General features: G+C 40.4%; 1 protein-coding gene across 10 annotated transcripts in view; it reads left to right on the top strand.

Annotated features, from left to right (window-relative positions):
• The window catches only part of Phka2 (phosphorylase kinase regulatory subunit alpha 2), an 83,778-nt gene that overhangs the window by 16,844 nt on the left and 49,530 nt on the right, over positions 1 to 17,404 (top strand). For all 10 annotated transcript variants that reach the window (XR_012909097.1, XR_012909096.1, XR_012909098.1 and 7 more), the window contains exons 3-8: positions 7,105 to 7,263; positions 10,168 to 10,215; positions 11,244 to 11,412; positions 12,216 to 12,298; positions 15,005 to 15,085; positions 16,385 to 16,483. Coding sequence is in view for 7 of the 10 variants with exons in the window: in XM_075958931.1 (XP_075815046.1) it covers positions 7,105 to 7,263; positions 10,168 to 10,215; positions 11,244 to 11,412; positions 12,216 to 12,298; positions 15,005 to 15,085; positions 16,385 to 16,483 (639 nt within the window). In the remaining 3 variants the exon portion in view is untranslated. The remainder of the gene's footprint in view (positions 1 to 7,104; positions 7,264 to 10,167; positions 10,216 to 11,243; positions 11,413 to 12,215; positions 12,299 to 15,004; positions 15,086 to 16,384; positions 16,484 to 17,404) is intronic.

Below are 17,404 nucleotides of genomic sequence, written 5' to 3' on the forward strand. Positions count from 1 at the left end.
GAAGATTATTCAAGTTAAATTATGCCACAACAGTGGGTCCTGATTATAGATTTTATCTGGAGAGTTACTGAAAATTCATGCATGAAATCTTTAAGAAGCACTATCTTGTGGCTATCTTTAAGTCAAAGAGGGGTGTCTCCTTGAGGGGGATTGTATAATCGAAGTCCCTTCACTTTTTATTGTTGTTATTGTTGCTTTTCCCTGACTATGATGTGATACATATTCTGAAGCTATTATCCCCATGGTAAGGGTACTGGGGTGGAAACCTTTGGGATGCCATCAGATTGTGATGATGAAACCCTCTTGAACACAATTAATCCTTGTTTAAAAGGCCAAACCAAACCAAACCAAGAAAACCAAAAACAAAAGCAAAACAAAACAAAAAAAACAACTCCACTGTTGAAAACATCATCTTTGTAAGAACATTTATTGCTATATTTGTGAGTGGTAATGAAAGCCGTGGACTGTAAATGGAAACTTATCATAAGGGTAGACCTCTGGATGCATTATTAAGTGTATCTACCATAGAATATTATGCAGCTCCAAGCTCTTCTTGAATTATTCGAGGTAGCTTGAGGAGATCTCATCAGGTTCTATTGAATGAGAAATGCCAGGTGAGCAGTGATCCTGTGATTCCTGTGTTATTAAAATCTGATACCCCCTAAAAAAGTTTCTGTGTGAGCAAGAATTTATACCAAAGCATATGCATATGTATCATTTATTGTAATATTTATTATATGATATCCAGTTTTAATGGCACAAAGAAAAAAGGGAATACATACATTGTCACAGGGACAGGGCTTTTTTTTTTAATTGCTAATATTATGAGTGGTAGGCAACACACCTAAAGGAGTAAGTCACAAAACAATCCCACACCAGTTTGGAATTATGATTAATAAAAGGGTTATTTATTTAAAGGGAAAAAACTTACAGATCACCATCCTAGACAACAGCCCCCTGCACGACCAGGAAAAGCATCTGATAGCCAGCGCCCAGCGACTGCTGCTTTTTTAAGCCAGAGAGACCATGCCCAAGTGGGCTGGTATCTTAAAGGCTATTGGCTGAAGGAGTGGAAGGAGCTCCCACAGCACCTCCCCATTTTGTTTAAGAGAGTTCTAAACCCACTATAAAATTATATACAATAAGAACAAATATCCTATTCTAAGTAGCTTAAGTCTTGTATAATAAATAACTTGGACAAGTCATGAGAGGAAAGTAACTACATTAATCTAGTCTTCAACCCCATCAAAGATCCGAGAAGGGAAATAATGTTACCTGAGTAATTAGGAAGTGCAGTCAAACAACTTCCAAAACATGAAACAAATCACAGAGACAACTGGCTACCTGGGCAATCAGCTAAAGTCATGTTTGCAGCGTTGAAACAACCAACTTTGGCTAAGGCCTAGAATAACTGACAGATTATTTTTAAAGGCAAGAAATTTTTCAAAACCGTCATACTCTGTCTTGGCAAGATTTGACAGTTCTGCTTATCCATTTCCAGATACTATGTATTTTGTCAGTAGTTGAGGTATGGGCAGTTCCTTGCTCAGAGGCCAGTTTTGCCAAGAAGAAGACAAACTCCAAGTGGAGTGTCTTTGATGCTCAACAATCTCTCTGGAATAGATTGGTGTTGCCAGGAGCAATTGTGTCTCGCTATCACAGAACTCTAAGTTAGATTAAATGCCATTTTCTACAGTTCTTTGAAGAGGTTGAAGATTATCTATTTATACAGAATATAATCTTTATGTATCTAAAAAACCCAATTAGTCTAACTATAAATATGACAAACAGATGACTATAGATCTATAATTCTTAATAACTATCTAACTTAAAGACTAAGACAATAAACAGCTGTGCAGTAAATGAGGATAGTGATCTCTAAATGTAAACAGTGCACAAGTATCTTGATCAGAGGTAGAAATGTACACTGCAGTATGGTAAATATATATCAATACATAAACAATATATAAGTATCTTAATCAGGTAGAAGCATGTGTGCATACAATATTCAATATATTTTAACTTTATATCCATATACAAGAATCTATGCAAATGTAATTATTTATAAACAATAACTCACAAATACAGATCTATTATCCCATCATCCAATTTTCCCTCTTTCCAAAAAAATTCCTGAGCTTATAAAATTCCTCCCCCAACCCTCAACTGTATACCAATTATAATCAACCCCTAAATGATGTCCCTAAGCCTGAGGACAAACCTGGGAGAGGGGACATCATCCTCTAGAATTACTTCCAGCTGTCATGAGGCGACGTTCTTTCTAGGGGATCCTGTGAAAGTAAAATGATGGTTAGAGTTCAAGATTAATGAATGTCTGGTAAGATTGCAAATAGTCTCTCAGTATTTTGTGGAGGTCTGGCCAGAATGTTGTACAAGATGTGCACCATTTCAGCTAACCAAGTTGGAACCGTCTTGTGTAGCTGGTACCCAAAACAGGTCTTGTAGTAGCGTTATCTGTATCATGACGTCATATCAACCAGGTGGAGTTGTTGTTATGGGGCCCCATCTTCTTCCTGGAAACTTCAAAGATTATTGCAGGAAAGTTCATTGTTCATTGTGGAAAACTTAAACATTATTTATACAGACATATACAGACTTATATATTCAATGAAAGGTATGATAGGAAGAAAAACAAAGATGTTTTCTAAATTCTTTTTTCCTACTGTCCCATATCATGGCTCTTGACATGAGACAGAAACTCTGGGTTTTTCTCTTAACAACAAGCTTGGAACTAGAGAGGTACTGAGCCAGAGTCCAACTCCAAAACCAGCTCTATAAATTTAGAAATATAAATACATATATATGTGTGTGTGTGTGTGTGTGTGTGTGTGTGTGTGTGTGTGTGTGTGTGTGTATATATATATACACATTTATCTTTGATTTTTATACTTACAGAACCTATTCAGTTTTCTTGATGATCCCTATTGGGTAGTTATTTTTCCAACTGCCAATATTCAAATATCCAGGGTCCCTTGAATTTTTTGAAGATGTTTTCCTGCAAAGACAAGAACAGAACCCTGCCCCCATCCTGTATGTTTTTCTTACCACCTGTATGATTATCATCATTGAGGATGAGCTGTCATTTCTCCTTTCCAAGAGGTTTCTCCTCTTCAAACCGAACCTTTATTAATTTTGATGGCATCCACAATTTTTCTTCTCCTGTGGAAAAAGAGACAAAGAAAAGCTGAAAGAAATAGTTATATAATTATAGCTATATATTTCTGTATCGTTATATGAGGGTTTAGTTATAGTGAAACCATTTTTTATTGGAAATAGATTTTTTTCCATACAATATATTCTGATTATGGTTTCCCCTTCCCCCAATTCCTTCCAGATCCTCCCCACATTCCCATCCACCAAAATTTAACTGGAAAGAAGCTTATAGTTAAAGTGATCGTATCAGAAATATAAGCTTGGTCTAGACAAATCTGTCCCCTTCGTCATTGTGATGTACATTTGTCTTTGTCTTGGTTAGCTGGCAGATTGGCATCAGTTACCCCTCCACATGGAGGAGATAACAGCGTATCAACCCAAGGCCCCAGACCACTGAAGAAATGAACCTGTTTGGGTGGCTCACAAGACTCAGTGGGTGGAAATGCAGGGGATATGGGACAGCATCCCTAAGTAAGGGAAGAACAGAAAGACAAACTTCTGGAGCATCTTTATTAGAAAAGACAGCAGAACCTGGTGTACCAGAGTATCTGTAAGTCTATGGACATCTCAGTTATTATGAGTCACACTGAATGGAAATTCCCACATCTTCTTGTTGCATAACACTGCCTGTTTTATAGATTTAGATCAGAAAGTATTCTTTTGTTGTGTGCAGTAACACCCCAGTTCCCCATGAGTTTGATGTCTGTAATTTTGAGTGTAAGGATCCCCAAAACACCCTTCCTGGTTCTCTGTAGTTGAATGAGGGTCACAGACAGTCTAGTCTTAGGTGAAGATGAGCTAAGGTGAAGATTAACTAAGCAGAATAAAAGAGAGAACTTTCAGTTCACAGGACAGTGACATTTCATAATCTAAACCACGCTTGACACTGTGTAAGCTGTCACTCCTGTGCTGTTGGAAAGCTGTTTTAGACTCAAGGTTGGTGGGCCATGCCAGGAAGAGGTTGGTTTCTTAGGATCTCCTGATGTTTTCCTGTCCCAAGCATACCCAACAGGCCTCAGAACAGATACAACTGCATATGCTAAGTATGTAATGTTCGGGAATAGTGATTCTTTTAGGCCCAGCAATCCCCTATAGCAATAACACTTAACACTTTGAGCCCTTTGAGACCGAGTGGAAATTCCCGCATCTTCTTGTTGCATAACACATTCTATTTTATAGATCTGAAGCAGTAAGCAAGTCAGAAAGTATTCTTTTTGTTAAGTGCAATAACACCCCAATTTTCTGTGGACTTTCATTGACTTTAAAGCCATTGATTTGTAGTTGATGACTGGAGAATGATTTTAGTACATTGAATGTTGTTGTTCCTGCAGGTGGTATCTGTTGAGTTTCAGATATTTGTATAGAGAGTATAGATTAGTTAAAAGATAAAGTCAAATATTTAGTTTCTTGTGTGAGAACATGTAAAACATTGTTGATATATATATATATTTTTTTTTTACCTAGTAGCGTTGGCAGTGTCCTTTCAAAATTACCCAGTGGAATTTTTCATGACTCTTCCCATAAATAACATAGTGCCCTCTGAATAATGGTTGTTGTTTTGTTTTATGCTTAGATTGAACCCAGGGCCTCAGGCATGCCAGCCAAGCACTGCACCACTGAGATGTGCAATTTTTAACTTGCAGAATAACCACCCCCATCCCTCCATTTTCATATCAGTGTCAAGTAAAGACCCCGGGCCTCAATGATCTTGTCTGCTTCCAGTTTCCAAAAGTTGGGAGCCTGGGGGTGGGGGGAGTAGTGGGAAGGGGAGAGAAGGGAGGAGAGGGTTAGGGAGACCTCGGGGAAGTGGGATAGTTGAGATGGAGGAAGGACAATATGGGAGTAGGAAGGAGATATCTTAATTGAGGGAGCCATGTTGGGGTTGGCTTGGCTCTGGAGGGGTTCCCAGGAGTCTATGGGATGACCCCAGGTAGGACCCTGGACAGTGGAGGAGAGGGTGCCCAAACTGGCCTTGTCCTGTAGTCAGACTGATGACTATCTTGAATATCACCATAGAACCTCCATCCAGCAACGGATGGAGATAGAGACAGAGACCCACATGGGAGCACTGGACTGAGCTCCCAAGGTCCAGTTGAAGAGCAGAAGGAGGGAGAATATGAGCAAGGAAGTCAGGACCACCAGGGGTTGGTGCACTCACTGAGACAGTGTGCCTGAGCTAATGGGAGCTCACCAACTCTAGCTGGACTGGGAATGAACAAACATGGGATCCAACTGGACCCTCTGAATGTGCTTGACAATTGGGACAGACCGAGGAGCCAATGATAATGGCACTGGGATTTGTCTCTACTGTATGTACTGGCTTTTTGGGATCCTAGTCTCTTTGCATGCATACCTTCCTAAGCCTGGATGTAGGGGAGAGGGCCTTGGACTTCCCACAGGGCAGGGTGCCTTGCCTTCTTAAGACTGGAGGGGGTAGGGTAAGGGGGGGTGGGGGAGCCGGAGGGAAGTGGGAAGAGGGGAGGAAGTGGGAATTTTGATTGGTATTATTTATAAAGTAATTTTAAAAAAAAGAGGGAAAAAAAGACCCCGGGCCTCTAAAGACATAGACCTGTCTGGGTGGCTCACAAAAACCAGTGGGTAGGAAGAGTACAGGTAATGTAGTAAACTGGCAAGTAAGATATTTTTTTAAGGTGGCAAGGTTCTAATTGTGGAAGAATATTTTATTATATACATATTTCTTTGTATATATTCAGAAGTCAGCCAACTTCATGTGACACTTCTTAACCATTTTATTTATGGGCTCAGAGTGTTTATTAGGGTTGGCTTTAAAAATATTGGACTAGGGATATAGTTTGATGGTAGAATATCTGCCTAACATGAAAGATGCTCCAGTTTCAATCCCCGGTAACCCCAAATATGTAAATAGCTTTATTGACATTGTTTGGGTACTACAGAATTTGTTTATTTAAAGTACACAATTGCTTTTTAGTATATTCGTGGAGTCGTTCATCCATCACCCCAATTAACTTTAATGTCCTTTATAAAGAAAAGAGAAAACCAGGCTGAGTGGCTTAGTGGTTAAGAACACTTGCTCTTGTAGAGGAGCCAGGTTCAGTTCCCAACACCCACATGATTTGTAACCATCTTTAACACCAGTTTTAGGAAATCTAGCACTCTCTTCTGACCTCCGTGGGTACCAGGCGTGCACATGGTATACATACATACATGCCGGCAAAGCACACATACACATAAAATAAAATAATTTTTAAGAAAAAAGTGGAAAAATGTTTTTTTTCTTTTGTCAGTTGATAGATAACTTGCCACTTCTACTTTTCAGCATTTATGAACAATGCTGTTATGAACATTGTATGTAACTTTTCATGAGAAGGTCCAATCCTTTTTGTTGACTCTGCTGATTTTCTCGAACACATCTGTGATATCACATCTAATGAGGCCTCCCATATGCCCTCCTACATAGCTTCTTCTGGTCAGATGAATGAATTATCTGGATTGCAGACATGGTAGCTGAGGTCCAGACAAGGCTGGTAGCTTTTTCTGATCTCATAGAGCTAGGAGGTGGATCAGGACCCGGAATTTTGTTCCTGGGCTCAGTGCCTTATCAACTGATTAGAAACATGAAGGCCAAAAAGACCTGAAGCCTGCAGTTTGCAGCTTGCGAAAGCCTGGTAGACTTTTTCTGTTTGGTGTTTCTTCTCTTTTAGACATTACAGCAGTTTGGTCTGGTCTAAAGGTTTGAAGAAGAACATAACAATTAGAATGTTCCTTGGAGGTTTTCTTATCTCCTAATTACATGAGCAAGGCATCTAAGATACAGAGAGTAGGAACTCAGGTCTCTCTGTGCTCTTTGTTCTCGAGTCCCCATCCACCTGCACAAGGAAACATTAATTGTATAGGAGATTTAGGAAGGGTGATGGATGCCAAGCATTTTTGTGTCTCTTCTCTAATTAGAACCCAGTCACTGGGCTGTTATCAGCCAGCCATGACCAGAAGGATGCCTGGGTACGAGACAACATCTACAGCATCCTGGCTGTTTGGGGCCTGGGCATGGCCTACCGCAAGAATGCTGACCGTGATGAGGATAAAGCAAAGGCCTATGAGTTGGAACAGGTAATTGTGACTGATATCAGTGTCTTGTCTGCTCAGTACCTTCTCTTGAACTAGAAAACCGATGAGCAAATCATTGTATTGCATAACAGGGTGCAGTCTTTCATTTCTGCAACAGCATACTTTGTGAAGGCATTCAGATGGTTGCACCTCACGTTTATCTATGTGTTTGAGATAAAACAATAACATCACACAGCACATTAAATGGAAAGCAAAACCATCCAAATTTCTACCCCCAACATGTTAATATGCCTACCTGGTTATATTTCTCTCTCATGGTATGATTATTTGTGAAAAGTCGATGCATGGCCATCCACCACATTTACCAACTCTTCACCCTGGCCACCAAATGAGAAAAAAAATAGAAAGCAAAAAATCCAATGTATCGGAGCTAGACATCCCAAAGCACGTGCTTTTTAGGGTAGGTGGTTATATTCCAAAGAATATTATCTAAATGCCGTTGCCATTGCTTAAAACAGTTCTTAAACGTCCTTTAAAAATGCCTTTCTATTTTGTACCATTCTCCAGGAAGTGAGTCTTACTCTTTCATACTCACCCTTTAGATCTGAGCATTATTTAAATTTTGTGTCTATGTTATTTGCCGTATAGCTCAATGAAGGTTTCCAAACTCAGAGGAAGGATGTAACCCAGTGCTAAAATGCTTATCTGGCATGCTAGCAGCCTTGGGTTTAATCTCCAGTACTGGACAAATATTTTCCAAATGTTTTGAGTGCTAGTGTTTAGGTAAGGAGCCCTGAAATGGAAAAGTATAATCGTCCTGGCATGAGAACATTTGAGATTTATCTTTCTACAGATGGAATTTAAGGGATGGGGACTGAACTTGGGGCCTCACACAAGATAAGCCCACACCGTACCAAATGTCCTAGGATTTATCTTTAACTTATACATCCTTGGGCAGCCTTCATAGCTAGTGGATGATTGGGCCCAGTTGTTGCTTGTTTATAGTAACCCAAATGGGCATGAGTGATAAGCAGCATGAAGGAAATTTGATAACTGTGGGAAAGCTCAGAAAGCAAGCTTATCTCTGGGAGCAAAGCTTGGATTTGACCAGGGCTTGCTCAGTGTGAGGTGATGAAATCACTCAGTTTTTGAAGCATATAAAGTTTTTTAAAATTACAAATAGCAGTCACTGGCTGCTCCTCCAGAAAGAGGGATGGATGAGTGCACCAGTTATTTGCTGGTATAATAATTTTATGTCGAGTGCCTTGCAACTCTCCCATCATACATACATACATACACACACACACACCGCACACACACACACACGCATGCACACACACACACAATCACTAAGGTTGATTAAATTTTCTGTTCCTTTACTGAAACTCAAACAGACCATAATGTTTCATACTTAATATCTTTTACTATTTGATGTGTGGTTAATAAACTAAAAGCTGGCACACACCTTTAATCCCACTACTCAGAAGACAGAGGCAGCTATATCTCTGAGTTTGAAGCCAGCCTGGTCTATATAGTGAGTTCCAGACCATCCAAGGCTGCATAGTGATACTAAATAAGTAAATACTAATGGAAATATCACCCTTGATTATGAAAAATAATAATCACTGGGTATCTTTGAGTAATATTTATTTAAGGGGCACTTGGGGCTTGATTAAGATTGTCTTGTGCATTTTGGGGATATTTCAGGACTCTAACCTGATCATTAAGTTCCAATAATCCCCACCTCTGTCACTGTTCTGATTAGAATGCCCCACTGCACATTTCTAGGTGCTTCCCCACGACTGGTGATTGGCAGTATCAGTCCAAGTTGGAAGTCACTCATTTCTTTTCATGGGCAATAGCTTTTCCTAGTTTGAGAGGAAGTCAGTTGACAAACGTGTATGCTGTGTACAGTTAACCATTATAACAGTGCTAACTTATATTTGAGGTAACATCTTCTTCCCCAACAGATTTTGTAACAAAAAATGGAATTATCTTCTAGGATCCTAGGATTTTAGAGGAGGAAGGGTCTGACTTCCAGACTCTTCCCTGGCCATGAGCTCTCAGGCCCCTTTACTCTGCTGCCCCCTGTAAGGTATAGTGTGTGACATGATACACCCATGCCTGTAAGTAGAAACTTCTTTTAGTCCATGATATCTGATTATCTAGGTTCTGTTTTTCTACACCCCATGTCATCACAGGGAGTTGAGAAATGTTACTTCATCTGCTTCAGGCTCAGGTTCCTCGTGTAGAGACTGGAATGAAAATGCTACCCACCTTGTAAAGCTGGTGCTGGAATTCAAAATAATATAAATAAAATGTTTTTTAGTGTCTGGATAGAGTATTTAATTAATTAATGTAGTATTATCATCAGGTCTATAGACCAGACTGGCCTCGAACTCAGAGATCCATCTGCCTCTGCCTCCTAAGTGCTGGGATTAAAGGCGTGCGTGACCACCACTTGGCCACATTATTATGATTTGGAATGCTAATGATAGTGATAGTAATCGGTTGCAATATTATTAAAAAATCTTGGATACCACTTATATTTTGTAAGAACTTTGCTCAATGATCCAATAATGGTGTCACAAATGGCTCCTTTGGCAAAGTATCATTACTTTTGGACAGGCATGGCAGGCTTAATTCGTCCTTTGTGTAACAAAAATAAATTACTAAGAAATGTACCATAGAATTCCAGATTACAAAGCTCATAAAAATGTCAGAGCCCAAAGATGCATCTGCTCCAACCCTTTTATTTGAGATAAATCACTTTGTCAAAGCATTTATTTTGTGATGGAGTAGAAAAGTCTCAATAATGTGATCAATCAGAATACTTTTGTATAGTTGGGATCTGTCATTTTTGGAATATTGCCAGACAACACTGGTTTTTTGGCCATGTATGAGTAATCTTGAAGCCTTGTTCCTGATGCCGCTTTATTTCCACAGAACGTGGTGAAGCTGATGCGAGGTCTCCTGCAGTGCATGATGAGACAAGTAGGTGGGACGTGACAGACTGGTACCTTCAGAGCACTGGAGTGTGCATTTGCGTCACTAATTGGGATGGCATCTTACATTTGGAACTCTCTCATGAAAAAACAGAAATATTTTTTGCTTACTTTCTTTTTCTAAAATTACCCTCAATAATTTTTATTGTGCTTAGGAACCATAGTTTCAAAGGACAGTTCTGAAAGTCCTCTTTCAAAGATTTATGTGTATAAAAGGATAACATGTCTTTTTTCAATTAGGAAAAGATGATATTAAAAGCACTCAGAGAAACCCATGCACTACTCATTTTTTATTCTGGGTGTTGTCATTTCAGGTCAAGTGCTTCCATTGTGAAAATTTGTCACTATTGGGGCCAGCTAGATGAATCAGTCATCACTAAGCCTGAAGACCTGAGTTCAGTGCTAGCACCCACATGCTAGTTGGCCTCTGCCCTCGCCCACATGCCTGCCTGCACACATACACATACACACAGAAGATCAATAAATGTAATTCGTGTTTAAAAGTTGACATTGTTATTTATTTACATCTTTAGTGTAAGGCAAATGAAACAATTTATTATAATGTTTATACACAGAACCTTCTACTAGGATCTGTACCAGTTCAGAGGGTCATGTGCTCCCACCCCAACCTTAGTTGGAATAGCCAAAGACATTGCACTCTTTTGTTCTTTGTGATGTTAAGAAAAGAGAAGTTGGCATTTAGACAGGTTCTTTTCCTTCCTTCCCTATGTCCTTGAGAACGTACCATTTGCCCCTGCTGGGGAATCTTTTGACAAGGACACCTTTGACCTGAGCCTCCCCTGTGATCTCTGGGCTGAGGTATTTCCATTGAGTGAGTGGGAAGAAGCTCCATCATGGCCCCTGTGTGCAGTGCTCATCAGCAACCACTGCCCGTCCTACTGGTTCCCAGAGGTGTCACATAAGAGGTCTAGAAGATTCAGTGATTATCCCTACATATGCCATCTGCCAGTTAGGAACCTGTACAGTTATGTGAACCCAGCTTGCCTTCGTCCTCAGGTGGACAAAGTGGAGAAGTTCAAGCACACTCAGAGCACCAAGGACAGTCTGCATGCCAAGTATAACACTGCTACTTGCAGTACCGTGGTGGGTGATGACCAGTGGGGCCACCTCCAGGTGGATGCCACCTCCCTCTTCCTCCTGTTCCTGGCCCAGATGACAGCCTCAGGTGAGCCATGGCCATTCGAGAAAGAAAAGGGGGTAATGTCCATTTGTACTGTGATAACAAAATACCCAAGACTGGGGAATTCAAATAGTATAGAAGTTTCTTTTCTCACAACTCTAGAAGCTGAAAAGTCCAAGATTAATGTACCAACAAGTTGAGCTGTCTGGTGAGAACTGCCTCCCCTGAAGAAGTAGAAGGCTTTGTCTTTACACGGCAGATGGATTAGGAACTGAATGCTGTGTGTAGCCTCTTTCCCAAGGGCCCTCATTTATCCGTGGTCTAAACTCATATAGGCCCCGCATCTTAGGACTGTCACATTAGTAACACTGAATTTCAGAGGGACACACTGAGAACATACCAAGTGCTATAAATGACTAGTAGATTATACAGAGGAAAAGCGTACTTCCCTGTGGGGTCATGTGCATCTGTGTCTTGCTAGGGCAGGGAATGCAGGGGCCCAGGCTGACACCTATAGACAGAAGTTAGCCTCTACCTGGGCAGGTGCAGGCTTTCCTTTGGCTCACTCAAGGCTAGGGAATGATACTTCTGGACTCCAGTCTTTGCTTTGTTGGAATCTTCTCTGCACAAACATAACATGTTCCAGAGAACCCATGCCTTACCTCTGAACTTTCTTCCCATAGACACATCCTCAGTGATGGAGCTCCCCTCACTTTGTGAAGGACTTACTTCAGAGTTACTTCGGTGCCCAATAAGAAAAGGAAAGATAGGATCAAAAGACGTATCTGCTAGCAAAATGCTTGTGTATAACTGGCAACTGTCTTCACGGTATCACTTTTCTTTGTTAGGCTTGCGTATTATTTTCACCCTCGATGAAGTGGCCTTCATACAGAATCTTGTCTTTTACATAGAAGCTGCGTATAAAGTTGCTGTAAGTACCCATGCTGGTAATCTTTTTTCTAGCTGTCAAAAAATCAAATAAAATCATCCAATTTTGTGAAAGCAGCTATTTGTGGCTCACTAGAACATTAGTGAAACTAGAGCTGTCAGAATGTGTCACCTTTGTGTGCAAAGTATTTAGTTTTTGTCCTGGGATATGGATTTCATTTTGGAATGTACCACACACTCTGTCTGAATACATTACTGTATTCAGTAATGTATTAAAATGCCCTGTAGGATATGTATGAACTGGCCTACATTGGGCTGCAAAAGGAGCCATGTTGATGCCTCAGTGGGAACTGGGGCACCGTGGAGTTTATTTACACCATCAGCCCACAGGCAGAGAAGGCCACGCTATCCGTATAAACATGAAATGAGTTCGCATCAACCCTATGTCTAGACTTACCTGTCTCAGAATGTCAAGAGCATCAAAGTTGATAGACCTGTCTAAAGAAACTTAAGAGATTTTTGTGGGGAATGTATGCTTTCAGGTAGACCTTGGGAGATAAGTAGGGTTTCCATAAGAAAGGGAGAGAACGGGCATTTGAGTGCAGGAATAGTGGAGTGAGCAACAGGAACAGGCTGGGACGGGGAAGGTGTGATTTAGGGAGAGCAGAGGTTGGGAGCATTTGGCGTAGAGGGTGCAGAGTAAAGGCCCAGGTGAAAATTGACAGTGGAAATAGTGGAGTGTCTTGTCGACTTGCTGGCATGCTGAAGGAGGCCAGACTCTAGCTGTTGTGGCCATGCAGAGAATCTTTGACGGGATCTGCTAGGGAAGAAACTAGTGCTCAATAGTTATCTGAAATGGAGCATCACACAGTCTTCAAGGATGAGTTTTCTAGCTGCTAGATTGGAGTGTCGAATTTTAGGAGCAAAAGAATGCGCAGGCATGAGAAAAGACACGTGGGTCTACCTACAGGGCCTACTTGCAGGTCAGGGTCTGTACCGCCCGCCTGTACTACGTGACAGTACAGTACTACTCCTGTATTGCGGCGCCTGCACTACAGGACCATTCATGAGCTGGGCAAGGGCCTGGAGATTTAAACACACAAAGACACACAGACAGAGACACAGGTCATCCTTGAATTCCCCAAGAATGCCCCCTTTATTGTGTCCAGGGGCAGCTTATATAGGGATCCTTAACTGATAGCCACGCCCCAGCCAAACCCACCAGAAACCACTCCCCTGCCATCAGGAACTCCTGAGGGTCTGGAGCTCAGAGCAGCTGCAAGCATAACACATTGTTTACAAGAAATTCAGGATCTGGGGGTTCACAGCTCCCAACAAGGGTCTACAATGACCCTGGTATATCTAGGTTTCTGTGTTTACATTTGTAAAGGTTCTTCCTTGTTTTGTTTTGGTTTGGTTTTTGTTTGTTCTTTTTTATTTTTACTTTTTTAGTGTTTGTTTTTTTTTTTGAGGCAGGATGACCTCAAACTCAGCAATTCTGCCTCTACCTTCTAGGTGCTGGGATTACAGGCATGAGTGCTATACCTGGTTGTTTTCATATTTTTGAAGTCTTTACCACCCCTGAATCCATGTCATTAGTCCTAATTTTCAATTTTCATGACTTCACATAGTAAGAGCCACTATGTCCATCATTCTTCTTTGGATAGTAAAAATAAAGCCTGATATTTTGGCATCAACCCTGCTCTTTTTATTTTTTTGAGAGTATAATAATATAATTATGTCATTTCCTCCTTTCTTTCCTCCTTCCCAACCTTCTCATATACCCCCTTGGTTTCTTTCAAATTCATGGCCTTTTTTCATTAAATATCTAAATATAATCTAGTCAGTCTCTATGTTATGTGTGTGTGTATACATACATACACATACATACATACATACATATGTTTTCAGGACTATTTGGTGTCAGATAACCAATTGGTGTGCTCCTCCGTGGGGAAGACTATTACTCCCACTGCCAGTATTCCTTAGTTGCCTGTAGTTCTTTCGATGGTTGAGGCTTCATGAACCTTTCCTCTTTCATTGTACATGTCTGTTGGTATCTTATTTGCTCATGGTGTCATGTTTAGGCAGTCATGTTGAATCTTGTTAGGTTTTTGCTCTTTCAGTAGTGTATGCAGTATTTTGAATCAACATGTGACAGTTGGGTTTTTTAATAAAAATATGAATCACCATATATATATATATATATATATATATATATATATATATATATATATATATATAAATGTATGTATTGAGTCTTCTGAATTAATTTGCATGAATGGGTCTTTAACACCTTGTGTGTTCAGTGAGTTATTTTTGACAACGGCTTTAGTTCCTTGATGAACATTTTCTTTAGACAGAGGTAATGCTAAAAATAGTTTTTGAAAATGTTTTAAATAAGTTCAAAGGCATTGACCAAATAGAAAGGCAACACTTTGATTTTATGATAAGTAAAATATATATGTTCACTGCAAATTGAGTTTGTTACAAATTAATGCCTTTTAGAAATAAGCCTTCAGAGTGTCTTTGTGTGTTCTTTTGTTCCACTTGAGTATTTTCTTCTAAAATTCTGTACAGAGGCCTCCTGAGCTGAACTTGAGCAAGAGCAGAATGAATATATACAGCCACAAAGCCTTTGAGAAGCCATCCTCCTGTTTCATTGTGTTTGTGCTAGCAGAAAGAAATTGCTTTTCCATAGTATTTCTTATGTACCTCCCACCTCTGATAGCTGCCTTTTTCTCCTCAGGATTACGGAATGTGGGAACGTGGAGATAAGACTAATCAGGGCATTCCAGAACTGAACGCCAGCTCTGTGGGAATGGCCAAGGTGACAGTCCTCTTCTCCCCTCTGTGTGGGTTGACTTTTGTCGGCTTCTCTTCTTCAGGAATTTGAATTTAATATGATTAGTTCTTTTCTTTCGAAAGTCAGCAGCAAATACATGAAATCCAAGTGGCACCTGTAGCCCAGCCAAGTGAAGTTAAAGGTCAGGAAGATAGATTTCCAACACTGAAGTCTGAATGTTCTTCCACCCTTACTATTTGATGTGTCACCCATGGGTTCAAGCTCTTGCTGTTAAGCTGTGTTAGTGATGGCCAGTCTTCCTCTCTAGGTCATGGTGAAGGTTAAATAACAGGAGAATTTTGTAGGTGAGATGCACAGCTTCAAGTCTACAAGGTCAGAGAAGTAACAATAATCAGTAAAGCTGGCCAGAGAAAAAGAGAACAGGGCAAGAGGGATACTGGGGATGCTGTGATCTTTCCTTGAAAGTATTTCAACTAAAAATCAGTTTTAAAAAATGGTCTTTGAGCCAGCACTGTAACGTGTGCCTCTAATTCCAACTTCTCAGAGTACTGAAGCAGGATGGTGACTTGAACCCAGGAGTTTGGGGCCAATCTGGGCAGCACAGTGAGGCCCTGTTCTAAAAAGGAAAAAAGAGAAGAGAGGCAATGAGATAAGACAGGACAGAGATGGAGACAAGAAGAATGGAAACAGAAGACAAAGTGGGTTGGGAGAACTCTTAAAGCTAAACAGTGGACCTGTGGGGCACATTCCCCCTGTAGGCCACTGGTGCGAATCTCTTGCTAAAGACATTCAGTGTGCAGCCTTCCCACCTCCTTCTCAACGTAGGCATGAACTACTTAGACAGCATGAAGGTTCCAGAGCCACAGTTTTAAAAGCAACAATGAATATGCTCCAATACAGCAAACTGACAGAAAATGTACTTTTTCCTGAAAACCTAATTAACTTTCTCAATTAGCCATGAGGTGGGTTAACTGCAAAAATAGGTAAATGGAAAGCCAGTCCTGAGTTAATTTTTTGTGACCCCACACATGATGTTAGCGACTTGTTAATTTTCTGTCTTTGGGTAGAATATCACTTTCATATGAGGAAATGTTTTCCTGTTTTCTTTCTTATTCATAGAATGAACAGTGTCATCCTGTAAAGCTCTGAGCTACTGAAAATGAAGAGAGACCATGGCGATAGGACGCTAGATAGATTTTAAAGACATTCTTCATTGCCATTAGCAGAAATGTGTATGTTAGATTGCATAATGAAAAGGGAGTGCCAAGTTAGGATGCATGTGTGTTTATTAAAAAGACCAGTAATTCTTACCTGTTTTTGTAGGCAGCACTTGAGTCAATTGACGAACTCGATCTTTTTGGAGCCCATGGAGGGCGCAAGTCAGTCATTCATGTCCTGCCTGACGAAGTGGAGCACTGCCAGGTAACATCCAGCCTGTAGGCCACTGGTGTGAATCTTAGGCTAAAGATACTCAGTGTGCCTCCTCCCGACCTCCTCAGAATGTGCCACTCATTAAGTGGTTCATGACTATAGTTAAAGAACTGAACCAAGAATTGGTTGACCATAAAAAAGGTTTATTCTAGAGCTAAAGGGTTCCACTCAGCCCCACCTTCCAGCTCATTCCATTTTCCTCACTAAGCATAGTCCTTAATGAATCTATGGTATTTTCTTACAGTATACATTAATAAAGAAATACTGACTGGTATGTGTCTTAGTAGATATATAGTGTAATGGGAAAGTTTAAGTTGGGTTAGAATCGTAGCTCGATCACTGGCTACATGACCTGGGGCATGCATCCTGTGTCTCAGAGTCCTTGTGTATTAATTTGGTATAATATCTTATTTCTAGCTTCAGATAGAATATTTAATGAGCTTGTTTTTTATCTGTACATTTATCTCAACATTACTTCCTTTACTTTTCCAAACATTTCCTTATAATTCTAACCCCCTTCTACATTTATAGTGCTTAATCTGGCTACCTCATTGTTGAGGTACTATCATAGTGCCTCCGATAATCTTTAAAAGTTCTGAAACTAAACTGTTTTGTCTGGCACTCAGGAGATCTGAATTTTACTCCTCATTAAAGCAGTTTTTAACTTACCTAACTCATCTAGTCCCATTTCACAAAAGCATCTGTCTCTCTGTTGCTGGTGCTGTGTGAATGTTTTTGTCTGGTTTCTGTCTTCGTAGCCAGGCATCTTGGCCACTGACACAAACAGCACTGTAGTTTTTCGCCATCAGTGAGCGTGGGAAGAAGGGAAGATGGCAGTTCTGAGCACAAGCCTCAGACTGGCATGTTCTCTTCAACTCCCCCCTCCTCTCCCAAGGAAGAGGAAGCATTGTC

Source organism: Microtus pennsylvanicus, chromosome X (genome assembly GCF_037038515.1).
Source record: "Microtus pennsylvanicus isolate mMicPen1 chromosome X, mMicPen1.hap1, whole genome shotgun sequence".
NCBI lineage: Eukaryota > Metazoa > Chordata > Mammalia > Rodentia > Cricetidae > Microtus > Microtus pennsylvanicus.